At 33.7% G+C, this 14,813-nt stretch overlaps 2 protein-coding genes across 2 annotated transcripts; both read right to left on the bottom strand.

Annotated features, from left to right (window-relative positions):
* Window positions 1-2,842: 2,842 nt before the first annotated feature.
* On the bottom strand, window positions 2,843-3,774 carry LOC21403688. The gene has a single exon (XM_010090523.2). The coding sequence runs from the start codon at window positions 3,729-3,731 to the stop codon at window positions 2,844-2,846; it is 888 nt and encodes a 295-aa protein (XP_010088825.1). The 5' UTR covers window positions 3,732-3,774; the 3' UTR covers window position 2,843.
* A 1,075-nt stretch (window positions 3,775-4,849) lies between these two features.
* Window positions 4,850-8,778, bottom strand: LOC21403687. Its single transcript, XM_024174004.1, has 6 exons — window positions 8,562-8,778; window positions 8,300-8,432; window positions 7,894-7,997; window positions 7,155-7,299; window positions 6,931-7,071; window positions 4,850-6,805 (listed from the first exon to the last, which is right to left on the bottom strand). The coding sequence occupies exons 1-6, from the start codon at window positions 8,600-8,602 to the stop codon at window positions 5,183-5,185; spliced, it is 2,187 nt and encodes a 728-aa protein (XP_024029772.1). The 5' UTR covers window positions 8,603-8,778; the 3' UTR covers window positions 4,850-5,182.
* Window positions 8,779-14,813: the final 6,035 nt, after the last annotated feature.

Raw genomic sequence — 14,813 nt, 5'->3', positions numbered from 1 at the left:
GGTTGCTCTCTTGCTATTGGATTGTATTTATTTATTTATCTATTTATTTTTTCTAGATATCATTTTCATCATCCGTTTTAACACAAAAAAAATAAAAAAATAAATAAAAATCTTGATCAAAGACAAGAGTATATTTGGTCCAAATACATACTATCCGTTGTCAGTATCAGTAAAGAATTTGACCAAAACCATGTGATGCTATGAAGCATGAGCAATAAATAACTCTACTAAAGAATCTCAGAACAAAATAATAATAATAATAAATAAAATAAAATAACTCTGCTCAAGATTCAGAGAGTTACATATTTCAACCATAAGTCAAGGACTGATTAGCAAAAAACCATAAGTCAAGGACATGAGGTTATGGCCAATACTCACACTTAAAAGTCTTCCCGTTAAATTTACTCACAAAAAATGATGAAAGTTAGTACCTTTACATGGCATATGGCCATTTCGTAAAACCAAGAAAACTTTGGCCTTGTCTAGTATAAAATTTCATTTTTTTTTTAATTATTTTTTCTGTTACTTTATAAAAAGGAAAAATATTACCAAAGAAGCCCTTTATTATGAGGGAGTTTTCTTAGTAAACCGTCGTATTAGTAGAATTCATTTTCTAATCGTTAAATTTAATAAAAATTAAATTAAACTAAAAAAATATACATAATAGATAATTTTTAATACAGATCTAACGATTAAAAATTAAAAAACTAATAATAATTTTATTTTCTTAATCCTACCGAAGAAACTCCCCGTATTATGATACAAATGATTTTCACTTACTTTCTTCTTTCTTGTCCTTTGCTTGTGCCCACGGGTTTTTCCCAATCATTTCAAGGACTAACACTAACGTAAATGTGATGGAATACCATGGCTCATCAAATATAAGGAGTTTCTATTAGCATTTTGGCTAGCTTCCAAAACCTGCCCATTTAGTTGATTTTTTTTTTTTTTTTTCATGGACATAGTAATAACTCTCTAACACTCAAGAAATTATTATAAAACTCAAAATAATTAGTGTCATTTAAAAACATATAGCAAATCTTGTTTCCTTTACGTGCACTATTTAGGTCTAAATAATCAGCCGCCAATTAAGGAAGCTGAGACATTATAGTCCAAATCAAAACATAAAAATTATACAAAAAAACTCACTTTGTCCGACAAAGTAATGGTGTTTTTTTTTTTTTTTTTTTGTGGTACTGGGGTTTTTGTCTCGTTGGTGGCAAGTTGCCATACACATCTTGGACTCTCCGAATCATAAATGTATTCTATCAGGACGATTGCGGAATCTTCTGTCGTTTCCATCAGCAAAATCTCATGACATGCTACTTTCGTGTTTATTTGTCTATGCGCAAAATATACATTTTTTCAGCTTACGTAGAAAGAAAAGGGCCTTCTATCAAAGTTAAATCTTTTCTTTGGACAATTACAAAGTTAATCTTATTAAGCAGAATACAAGTATGGTTAGCTGAAAATTAAGTTTTCTATCAATTTTTCTCACCAATAAAAGGATGACAAATGGCTTGTAAACTTGGATCAAACAGGTTCAGTGTTTGTTTCTAATTGTTGGCCATGAAATTCCATTTTTAAGGGTTTTTTTTTTTTTTTTTTTTTTTTTTTTCCTTTTAGATCTTTCCTCGGTCATAAGAATTATTTCACACTGCCCTTTCTATCTAATCATGTCTAGAGATCATATTCATAGTATAGTACCAAGCGAAAATCACTATCTATAAAGTCAAGGGCCAATCTTGAGAATCCCGAAATGACAAACAAAAGTTTCAAATGGTACATCAGTTAGGAAAAAAAAAAAAAAAAATTCCTTTTTATCCAGCTTTATGGCACTGGGCACTCACTATTAACATAGGATGCTCTTCCTCGGGTGACTTATGTGGTCACATTTTCATGAGACAAAATAAATGAGTTTTCCTTTTTTTTTTTTTTTTAACTTTGGGTGGTGGCCACATATATATACATATATATATATATATATGTATGTATAAATAATTGGGGAGAAGTATGACAATTTCGTAATACTGGTTAAAACCCATAAACTAATAAATTCAGTCAGTGCAGAAACTGAAGCTTCCTGCCTAATGGAGTTCATGAAAACCAACGACAAGGAGACTCGTCCTTATCAAAGTGGACAAACACCTCGCAACTGACAGTATTAATTTCACCCTTTTTTTTTTTTTTTGGCTTCAACACATTGAAATTAGCATTCGAGGTTCCTAAAAAACAGAGTGATTTTTCTATTTCTCTCTGTTTTTTTTTTTCCTTCTTCTTATCACCTTTTTGGTTCTTTCTTAGTCCTTTACTTCTTCCACCGTTCACAGCTCACATGCATTCTCACAATCCAAAATAAATAAATAAAAAAAATGAACTTTATCTAGTTTTTCTTTTTTTAAGAAGACTGGTACTTTTTTTAAGAAGACTGGTACTTTTTTAATTTAGTTTAATTTTTTACTAATTTAATTTAACTTTTAATCAAATTTAATATAGATTTAACCTAAAAAAAAAAGAGAGTTTTTTTATTCTACTGCTAACTCTGCTATATCATTCCATCAAGAACTACACAAGCAAATGAAAACAAAAGAAGAATGGCAGAATTGAGAGGAAAAAAGGAGTAGCCAAGACAGAGGACGGGCTGAGTAACTTAGGTTGTCTTAGGCGTGGCTTGGATGGACGAGCCATGACCAACGCATGCAGTGAAAAAGTTACCATCTTTTCTCAGATTCTTAACCACTCTCCATTACTATATTCACAAAATACCCACATCCCAAAATCAACAATAAAATCAGAAAACCAACCAAAAAAAAAAAAGAAAAAGAAAAAGAAAAACCCCTAAGTCACCAAGAAGGAGAAGTACAAGGAGAACCTGAGGAAGATGACGAGTGGCCATTGTTACTATTGGAGTCACTGCCTGAAGTGCCTAGAGATCTGGCGTCTCTAAGAGAAACTGAGCAACCCTCCGCCGGGAGCTTCTTCATTGGCGTTAATGGCGGTGTTAATGAACTTGGCTTGGCAATCTCATCTTCTCCTGAAGAAGAAGAAGAAGAATCAGAACCCCCCATTTCTAACCTTGAAGGAGAAGTGTCGGGAGTTTCAAATGGGGTGTTTGATCCACTGAGTCCGCTTTCTATGTTTTCATAAATGGGATTTGAAATGTACACAAAATGCTCTTTACCACCGTCACCACAAGTTTTCTCATTGCAACTAGTACTAGTCACATTCCCACCTTCCGTTTTCTCCTCTTCTGCCCGTTGCGGCGACGGCACGAACGAGATCGATGGGGAAGGAGTGGAATTGGAAACCATCCCCACGTGGTTATGTTCTTGTTTTGGGATGTCAATAACTTGATGATGATCACGGAGTTGAGAAAGTTTCTTCTTTGTTTGGAGGCAGTCTTCTTTGAAGGAAATTGCAGGGAAGAGGAGGCTTCTCGGAGCTTGAAGAACACCCTGTGCATGGAAACTACTTAGAGGAGACGGAGTTGGTTCTGGTGACTGGTCTTGGAGGCGTGATGAGGATGAGGCCGCGGTCTCTGCCTCCGCGGTGCTGTCAGCAGCGGCGGAGGCGGTGGCGGCGTTGGTGGTGCTGATTTTGAGCTGACGGCGGCGGAGTAAGAGAGAACAGTAGAGCTCAGCTAGCAGCACCAAGATTAGGCCTAATACCATGGCAAGGCCCACCACCATTACTAGTGTTGCTCCCATTATCACCTTGGACGTGCCCTTCATCTCTCTGTCTCTCTCTCTGTCTCTCTCTCTCTCTCTCTAGTTAGTAGAGTGTGAGGTGGTGAAGGAGTCCGGTAATATATGTGTGGGAAAGAAGGTTTTTTTGGCGGGAAACGGTACCTGCAGGCTGCACCTATGACAAGGAAAGGAGATGGGGAAGCAGTGAGCACATCTTGAAAGAGGAAAAAAGGCCTGGGGAATGTGAAGGCTTTTTTGTGTTGTGAGCTGGCAGAGGGGGGGTTTCTGACAGTTGAGGGCATTTTGGTCATTTGGTAGCTTCAGTATACTGCTTTTTTTAAATTCTAAAATTGGCAATAATACTAAAATCCACCATAACTGTAAGACACGGTATGCTAGCGGAAAAATACGCCATTGTAAAAAGTTAAAAAACATTTTGTTTGGTGTATCATATTGTATTATATAATTTTTATATAATACGATATTTAATCGGTGGTATTATTAAATATTATATTATTTTTATTATTGTAATCTATTTACGTATTAGTTTATAATAAGATAAAATTTAGATCTAACCATAACCTAATTCTACTTTAATCTCAACATGAACCTAACATTTAGAAGAAGTAAGGGAGAAAGTAAAGTTGCTACGTAGAGGTCTTTTGCACACAAAAAAATAAAAATGGGGTCAAATTGTAATTTTCAAAATTTAAGGGGTAAACATATAATTTTGAAAAATTGAGTGGTCAAAATATAATTTTTAAAAAATTGAAGGGTCAAAACATAATTTTTTTAAAATTTAGGAGTCAAAATATAATTTTTAAAATTTAGGAGTCAAAATATAATTTTAAAAAATATAAACACAACATCACTCTAGTCTTAAAACTCGACCCCAACGTCGGTCTCAAAACCCAACCCTAAGCCTTGATATTTGTGAAACATTTTATATGTTTTTAATATGGTAAATTAAGTTAAATTGTATAATAGAATATAGTACATAAGTTTTCTTCCGTTTTAGATATCACACCTTGTATTGTATTAATTTTAAATCTCACATTAAATTATACAATATGTAAATATCACCAAACTTTATATTATTATTAAACAATACAATACGAACATACCCTTAAAGCAATTAAAACAAGTCATCATGGAACAATGTGGGACTCGCAACACCATTTTTTAGGTTAAAGATTTATGGTACAAGTATATAAGCAATCTCAACGTCAAACTTGAGTCCACACTTGCAGTAACTTTATGAACTGAAGCTACACACACCGTTATAACTTTTACAATGAATAGATCTAAAATTGTATTAAAAATGTAGTAGCGTAAATGCTATAGATGCCATTGTCCAGGGAGGAATTTAAGTGCATTTCTTGCTAATTGTTGTCGAAGACATCAAAAAACCAACTCGAGGAAACAAATGCAAGAAGATGGCAATGGTTCCAATCATGCCAATGTTGAGTGTAGATTCTGGTTGCTCAACCACTTATTTACCTTCCTCTTAGAGCTGCAAGCCGAGCAACAAAATCATCGTAATCTGGCAACTTGGGATGCACGTGCCGAGCCCCCTCTGATTGCTCCGGCTGAAAGGAAGCTGCACGAGTAAAAACTTTGGTTGCTGCCGATGGACCTGTGTGTTCGTGAGGGAGGGAAACGGAGCGTGTAGGGGGAGGGGTCATTTGCGACTCCTTGTCAGATCCATCCCTGCTTCCATTCCGAGGGGATTCATCATTAATTTCATGATGTGCGTGTCGACTTTTGGACTTTCTCCTTGGTTTTCCTGGTTCATAAACAGATGGCTTTTTACTGTAATGGATCAGCAGTTTGTCAATTATCCTCTCCTCTGCATCTTTCCGATGGTGTTCCTCATCAAACAAGATTTGCAGGCCTTGCCTTGAATCATCCCTTCTCTTGCTTCTTGATTTTCTTGGTAAAACCCCTGCTTCTTCGAAGTCGCCAGCATCATTCTGGAATGAACGTGATTTTGAGTGTTTCCTCCTCATTGATCTTGGTTTCGGTATGGGATTGCTAATAACATCATCCTGATGAATATGATCTTTCTCATGATAATGATTCTCCAGTCTTTCAGGTTCAGAAAGATTTTTTTCATGACGAGAATGATCAGATCTAGCGAGATGATTGTCATGACGAGAATGATCAAATCCAGCAAGATGCTTTTCATGACGAGAATGATCAGATTGGTGCAGTCCCTTGGAGATGTGACCAGTATTAGCTTTGTCAAGAGTTAATTCGAAATCCTTAATGACACCATTACCGTCAAAACCATCATCTGAAGATCCCAAATGGGTCACCTGCTTCCTGACTTTTTCTTTGGAATTACGTTTTACATAAGGAGGAGGGATTGCATTAGCAGAATAGGGCTTTGACTTGGGTAAAACTTCATCTTTGCTTGAAGAATTTGCGGTAATGTGTTGACCACCAAAATTATTATCAGCAAATTTTTCTTTACCGCTGCTCTTTCCATGGGAGGCTGCCATATCTGGCTTTGCATGAAGTATAGCATCTTGGCTATCTATTACAGGAATGTTATTAGCCCTACCATAATGCAACTTGGATCTAACATCTGCAGATTCTAATATATTTCTCTGGGATGAACTGCCTAATCCAACTTTTCTTGGGGTAGCATCCTCCTTCACATTCAATGCGACATGTCTATCAGGAGCAAATTCTCGCCTACCTTGAAGCATATTGTCATGGCTATCCTTTCTATCCTTTCGCAATGTAGCTTCTTCCTGACCATAGAGTGAATTATTTCCATTTGGAGAGAATACGTGCCTGGTCTGAAAGTCAACTGCATCCATTTTTGAGACTGAACCATCCTTTCTATCCTTTTTCAAGGCAGTTTCTTCCCGACCATAAAGTGAATTGCTTCCATTTTGAGAGAGAGCATGCCTTGTCAGGAAGTCAACTGCATCCATTTTTGAGACAGAACCGTTCTTTTCAAGTCCCAGTCTGCCACAGCCATCATTAAGGTCAACCCTTTCCTTAAACAAAATACCATGATTATCTCCTCTGGGAACCTTGTCTTTTCCATTATATGAATTGGTTTTATCAGCACTGAGATGGTAAGATCCATGAGCTTTGGGAGGGTCCTGCAAATCTCAAAAAAAAAAAATAGTTGTGATTTTAATGGCAGAGAACTGTTTTAAATATTTAAGATGTTATCGTAGTTGTCAATAAACTGCAAATAATAAAGCAAGAATATATTGGAGCATACCTGTGGAGATAGTGGCGGTATATTCATCCTTTGTTCAAAGGCATTGGAATCCCACTCTATTGAGAATTCTAATGCTATATCTTTCATTAAGCGAACCTTGTTCTCCAATGTGGAAGGCTTTGATGCTAAGTTTTCCTTAAACTGTTGACAAGAAATTTGGTCAGTAAGTTTTACGATAGATGGATCAATAAAGTGTTATCAAGGGTGGATCATTACGAGATTACCTCTTTACTCTCAAAAACTTGAGGAGCGTCTCTATATCTCTCATAAAACATTTGCCTAAGGTCACGCAATTCTGGTAAATCGGAATATCTTGCTGCAGCAAACATCAGGGTTGCCACAGCTGCCTTGCACTCCTCAGGGCATTCACTAGAAACAAAAAACAACATAACAAAGGAAACATCAAAATTAGTTCAATCCCCTTAAATATAACACATGATACTGATTTGTAACGCCAGTATTACCATTCAAGGCAAAATCATATGTACATCTCTGGTACTCCTCATGGCCATAACCATTCCATCATAGCATATAGACATGCGTTCTTCTTGAGGTGCAATTTAGACAAACAAGACTACCAAAAGCACGAGATAGTGGTACTCAAATTGTAGATCTTTTTACTTGAACTGTACAGTTCAAGAAGCATATCTTCTTGACTGGTACCCATTAGAAGAATCCCAAAAACTACTACGATGCGAAATAGATCAAACCCTTGTCCAAAAAGACTCTGCTATCCTAATTCCTAATCATTTCTTACACAAGCTACCACAAAATCATACAAACATAAATAGCCTAACTAGAGTTTCATAGATGACCTCAAACAGACAATGGCAAATACTATAGAAAAACTGCCTTGGGGAATATGTTATAATGGAGATTTCAAACGCTTTATATATAATATATCTTATTCTTAATGTCAAATGCAATGAACAAAATCAGAGAGCATTAAATATAGTTTCATACCTCTGTTTTTGCATGATCGAAAGATGCTTTAATACCACATCACAGCATCCCTCAACGAAATCATAACAAGAAGAATAGATCATCTCGACTAAAAGTCCCTCCGCCTGTTTGACCACAAGAAGTACTCTGGTTTTAGCCATGAAAGCTATATAATCAATTCATGAACTTACGAACATATTTTCTCTCTCTTTTTTTTTCCTTTTTTTTTTCATTCCAAAGAAATGAAAAGCTTTTAATTCCACATAAGTCGTGCATTTTTATCATTCTTATAATTTTTTTTCCTCAAATTTTCTCGGTAACCAAGCATAAGATAGAAAATCAAATTTTCACCAAAAGGCATTCAGCTCAAAGGATCGGTAAGATGAGTGAATCGAAAGCAAAACAAAACAAAAACGAGTAAATATACCCTTCCATAGGCGTTGATATCAAGGCCATTGGCAAGTAGATCAGCGACATCTTTTCTCAGAAATTTCTGCGTCGCGTTCCTCTTCCTCCTTATCACATCGATCCGAGTCTTCGTCAATTTAATCAATGACTTGCTGCCAAAACCAAAACGCACCAGAAATCAACAAAAATGCACAAATACACACAAATATAAACATCTCTGGTCGCTATATATGTCGATATATACATAGATAGAGAGAGAGAAGAGAGATCAAAGCGCAAACCATTTAGAGGCAAAGCCTCGGCCCAAGAGTCCATCCAACATCTCCGATCGCTCCTTTTTCCCAAACTCACCAACTGTAAAACTCAAACGACTCAAAATCCAACCGCCGCCATTAACGAAGCTCTCAGTGCCAGAGACGCAGAAGAGCTTCAAAGACGAAGAAGTCGAAGAAGAAGAAGATACTTTCCAAACTCAACCACTAGACACAGAACTGAAGCTGAAGGAGCCAAATAATATATTATTTTCTGACGATAATGTCCTAGTCCTTTCTCCCCTTTCGGAGACGAGGTTGACTCAAGAGTCTGGAAAGCGGACCCCGGATTTAAACGTTGGGGAGGGCATTTTCGGAAAACAATTTTTGTTAATCCTCTCTGATGAGTCCACGATGGATTGTTGAGCTTGGCGAGATCTGGGCCGCACGACGGAACTACTTTTTTGAGTGGGATGGTGATGGTAGTGGGTCTTTAAGTCAAGGTGGGTGAAGTTAGATGGAATCTGCTGAGCTGGACCGCAGATGCCCATAACCATCAATTTGCTTTGGCCACGGCTATTTTTTTCTTTTTCTTTTTTTTTTTTGCTTTATTTATTTCCTTTTTTGGCTTTTATTGCGCTTGAAATATCATTTAAGTCAAATTAAATGGGGTTTTTGCTTCTAGCTAAGACAAAAGAAGATAAGGAGGACAAAACAGAACTGTTTTAGTCAGTTGGAATAGAAAATATAACTACCATTTTAACTGGATTTACCAGAAATTTGTCCAAGTGAAAATGATATCTCTTTTATGGTTTAATTCTCTAGTTTTTCTATGGTAATCAAAGAGGCGGTGGATTTTATTTGTGTGATATATATATATATATATATATTATTTTGCAGTTTTGAACCTTTTGTTTCTTCTTTCGTTTATATTTATTTATTATTATTTTTTTGTTGATTTGAGTAGTTGGACACTTGGATGGGAAGTTAAAATATTATTAATATAAACTTTTGATTTTAGCTTCTGATTATAACAAGATTTTTCTTCCTTTTTTAAATTTGTTTATAAAGATAAATACAAGAGGTTGGTGATTTATCATTTTGAAAGGCCAATGAAAAATCCAATCAAGAGTTTGCTTACATTTTTATTTATCATACAAACTATTATTGAAGGAAATCAGGAATGGTTGTTGGAATATGTCAATCTCAATTCTCTTTTCTGAGACATCCTCTTTTTTTTACTTTTCTTTTTCCACAAGGGAGCTTCAACTCCGATCCAAGATGGGAACATATACATTCAAAATAAAAAAAAATGAAAAACAAAACATTTTATTAGGATTCAAAAAATACATTATTCTTAAGATTTTATTTTTCGACATTAGATTTGTATGATAAATGTTTCCTCTCAACTTATACTAAACTTTTTATTTTAGTGTAATTTTAACTAAATTTGACGCCAAATAGAGAAGGACCTTTCCCTTTAGTATATAAAATTGGAAATCTTTACACTAGAGGTTGTTATTTTACTCCACTGATAAGAATAATTATTTTTAATCGTTATGTTAGGTATTTTTATTAATAGGTAATTTATTGACAATCTTATAAAAATTTAAAAAACAGGTTCAAGATGATTTTGGATTGCAGAAAAAGATTCAGAATCAGATTTAAAGTTTCAGTTATAGATTTTGTTGAGTTGTGATATGTGGAGATAAGGATTAAAAAGGGTGATTTGAATTTGAACGGAAAATTACTTATATGCAGATAAAGTGATATGGATTTAGTTTCAAATTTAAATGGAGATATAGCTTGCAAGTCAAGATTAATTCGGATTTGATTATTTTTGTGAAGTAATCCAAATATAATGTGAAGAAGATTTAAATTTAAGTTCAAGAGTTGCAGATTTGAATTTATTGGAGATGATTTGGCTGCACTTAGTTAGTGATTTGCGTGAGATGAGTTTTGGGATTTGAACATTAAAATACTACAAACGTGAAGGTGTGGGTAATTAGACTAAAGCATTGGATTTGGTTTAAAAGTTTGAATGAGATTTGGTGTTTTGAATTAAAGGGAGGCTTATCTTATCAGGAGCGTGTACGTTTGTTTCATGTATTCGTTTATGATTTTAAATCATGATTCATGATTCTCTACAGTGTTTTTCTCTCACAAAAAATACACTTAAAACGAGAATGATTCTGAATACATGAACCAAACATCTGTGAGACAATGAAGCAGATAAAATTGTGAAGATTTTATTTTGAGAAAAAAATCGTGAAAGATTTTCTAGAGATATTTTCTTGTATAGTTACTTTGAAAGGAGATTATGTGTGATATTCTTTTGAGAGAATCAATGAGATTTTACTGGTGAGATTGCACAAATATTTTGAAGAGAAGATTTTGCAGAAATAATCTAAGAGAGAATCATGGAGAAAAAAAAAAGATCTTTGGGGGAGAGATTCTTGAGTAACTTTGGAAACCTTATTTTAAGGACTTGCGTTTAACTCACTTGGTACAGATTTAATAAAGAAAATATTCAGAGAATAAGTATGTGAGTTTGAGAGTTTGTACAGAGAAATATTCAAAGAGATGTATGTACTTTTGAGAGCCTTTGAGTGTTAATCATTACGCCTTTTGGGAGAGAGGCTTGTTGCTTTCGAGAGGAAGCTCTGCCAATTAAAGGGAGTTCATCTGGTGAATAAAAGACATGTTATGCACGCTAAACAACATCACTATAAAGATTCGTCACAGCGACATTATTGTCTGAAAAGAGCCCTGTGTGAATAAGTCCATCAGTGTCTGTAATTTCTAGAACACAGTGAACTGTTTACTGTCTGGGCGTGGTCACGTAAATATATGTTTGCACACCAAACTGTGATACCATATTTCGTGTTCTTTTTATTTCTACACTTTATTCTGCTCTAAAAACTGAACATAATTAATCTGGATCTTAATTAATTAAATCGTGTCCCAGACGGTGTTACAACACCATCTAAAACACTAAACGTACAATTAAATTTAACACATTAAATTATTATTTTAACGTTTAAATATATACATGTCCATATTAAAAATATATAAGGCGCCATATAAAATTATTCTTATTATATATTTTTTAAGTTGAAAAATTAATCTAATGTAAAGACTCTATAAAATTAATGCGCATACTCAGAAAGGAAGAGTTCTTCAATCACTTCCAAGTCAGCTTATGAATGGACAAAAGTCCTTTCATATTTATCCACAAATCATGAGTAGCTTATCCTCTGTCAAAAGAAGTAATAAAAGATTTTCTTAGATGAGAAAACAAACACTAAAGTTGATTGCAACATTTATAATTAGGGAGCATTTAATTAATCATTTTGCCGACGAATGGCGGAAAAAAGAAGCCTCACTGAAAGGGAATTTTGTATAAAGAACAAATATCTACATACATAAAATAATTGACAAAAATAAAATTTTAATTCTATGTTCTTTTATATGTCTTTTTGTGGGGACATAATCTGGGAAGCCCATGCTAGTTTGATTAAGAAAGGAAAAATTAGAAGGAATCTCTCGTTATTTGTTAATTAAGTGCTGAACCAATGGCTTTCCACCACAACATAACTATATATAATACGACCAAGGTGTATAAATATTCTTCGATGACTAATCTGACCTTATTATAAAAACGAAAAATACATTTTTTTTTAAACTATTATTTAAACCTTTTCATAGTGTGGCAAAATGGGAAAGATCGATCTAAATTTATGTATAAGGAAAAACTCTTAAAATTAATGAGAACATATTATTTTGATTTCAATAATCTCAATATTTAAAAGTCTATCTATTGCAATAGTTGATGTGGCTATTTATAACATACCCACAAAACATTAACTAAATATTCACTAAGGGAATGTTTGGTTGGAGGATTCAAACCATGATTTGAATCATGATTCATAGTTCGCTACAGTGTTTTCTCTCATAAAAAATACACGTAAATCAAAAATGATTCTAATCACATAATTCTAATCTATGAACCAAACGTCTCATAAGATATACAACAGATTAAACAAATAATAAAAACTAAACTAAAATGATAAATTAAGACAAACGATAATGCAAGTATAACATGATTATTATAACTAAATTCTGCTACATCATTTCTCCTCTTTCGAAGACCTATTTGTGCAAGGTAATGCAAGCAATGGACTTTAATAAAGCCTTTTCCCTGCTGAAGTAAAGTGCCAATTCCTTTTCAATGATAATTAAAGGGAGAGACAGAGACAGTAAAGTAACAAGAAAAATAATTTTGATTTTGGGGAACGACATCTTTTTCCTTTAGCGTTACCGTTATGTGGTATGCTTAAAATGATTATCCTTTTTGCTTTTGTTTTAAGAGAATTTATCTTATGTTCTCTTTTTAAAAAAAAATCGGTGTTCTCTGTTTATCAACCGTCGAATCTGTATATTTTTTCAATCTGATTTAACTTTAGGTTAAATTTAATACAGATCTGACAGTTGATAAACATGAAACACCAGTGTTTCAAAAAAAAAAAAACACCAAAAAAAGCTCTTTGTTTTAAAAGGAATCTTTTCATTTATTTATTTGTTGAAAGCTAATCATTATTTAGTTCTGCTTGTGAATTCAAATTATCGATTTATTCAAACTGAAGCGAAAAATGCTGTTTTATTGAAGGTATATGGGGCAAATAACAATGATCTGATGAGGATGCCAAATGGAGCAGAGGACTCTAATTTTAATGTTTTGGAAATTTAAGAAAATCAACATTTATACACTAATATCAGTTGGTCAACATGTTAAACTAAGCTAACACAAATTTCATAATGCAAAACCCTTTGATTTTTGTTTCCTCCCAAATTGCTGAATGTGTGTGACGCCATTGTCCAAAATCGCTTTAAATCCAAAAAAAAAAAAAAAAAAAAAAAAAATAAAAATTTTCCAAAAACGCTTTAAAACCAAAAAAAAAAAAAAAAAAAAAAAAAGTTTAAAACAACTTGCATGGAAAAGACAAAGATATAAATAATATCAAGAGGTTTAACATTGCAAACACATCCAATAACAAATTACTAACCTTATTTATGAGAAAAATGTTAGCTTTGATTTATCAAAAGCAAAATATATATATATATATATAATAATTAGCACTGATTACCAGAAACCCAATTTGATCCAAATTGAATTACACTGTCTGCAACAGAATTGAGACTTAATATCCATTACTGAAAGGATTTTGCACATTGATAAATAATTCAATGCAAATAAATGAAAGAATTTTCTGTTATTTCAAAAAATCAACAAATAGAAAGTAACAACAAACTTGTTCAATAGCATTGTCCCACAAGGTAATGAAGTATGTAGCAACATGCTATACATAAAAGACATTAAATATACTTTGGAATATAAAAAAATTGTATTTCAACAAAGAGAAACAAAAAAAAAGTAACCATTAGCCATTACGACTCCCAAGTTACAAAAAATGGCATGCAAGAAGCTGGATCTACTGTAAGACAATTTCAAGATGTCGGTTCATTTGAGAAAAAAAAAAAAACAAACAAACAAAATCACTGAATTTATATATCATTTTGGGACATGTAATCCTTTTAAGCCACTTCATCATATATATAATCGCGTGTTATAAAATTAGGATTCTTCTGCTTTGTTTCAACAGCGTATTAAGAGCTCTCCTCTCAAATGTCTTCACATTTTTAATGTGCATTTCTTAATTGATCCAACAAATTATTAGAACTACTTTAAAGACATTTAGTTTATAGATTCAGAATCATAATTTAAAATCATTATCGATTTACGTGTGTTTTTTTATAAGAAAAAATACTGTAACGAACCATCATCTGAACAATGGCACGAATCTACCAACCAAACGCACCCCGTTCGGCTCGCTAATTCGAGTTTTTAATTCGAGTTGAGATGTGATATTGTGTGAGAGCTTTTTACTGTAGTAAAAAAGTTAGATGTGACTGTTTCTGAGAGCTTTTTACTATAGAAAAACTTGAATTCTAAACTCAAATCAGCGAAAAGAACGGGCCCGTTTTACGTTTTGCTTTTATGTGTGTGTGTGTGTGTGTGTGTGTGAATGAGTAGTTTTTAAATGGTTCCTTGTCTACATAATGCGTGGGATTTCGGTAATATTCAAACTTCTAGAGCACAAAGACAACCATGATCATCAGAATCTAAAATCCAAAACAAAGATTATTGAGAGAGGGATCAGGAGGTGCACCAGGACATCCCAACTAAGTTGGCACCTCCGTAGCACCCTCATCATTTACCCT

Source organism: Morus notabilis, unplaced genomic scaffold, assembly GCF_000414095.1.
Source record: "Morus notabilis unplaced genomic scaffold, ASM41409v2 Scaffold625, whole genome shotgun sequence".
NCBI classification, from domain to species: domain Eukaryota; kingdom Viridiplantae; phylum Streptophyta; class Magnoliopsida; order Rosales; family Moraceae; genus Morus; species Morus notabilis.
This window is presented reverse-complemented; position numbering and strand designations above follow the sequence as displayed.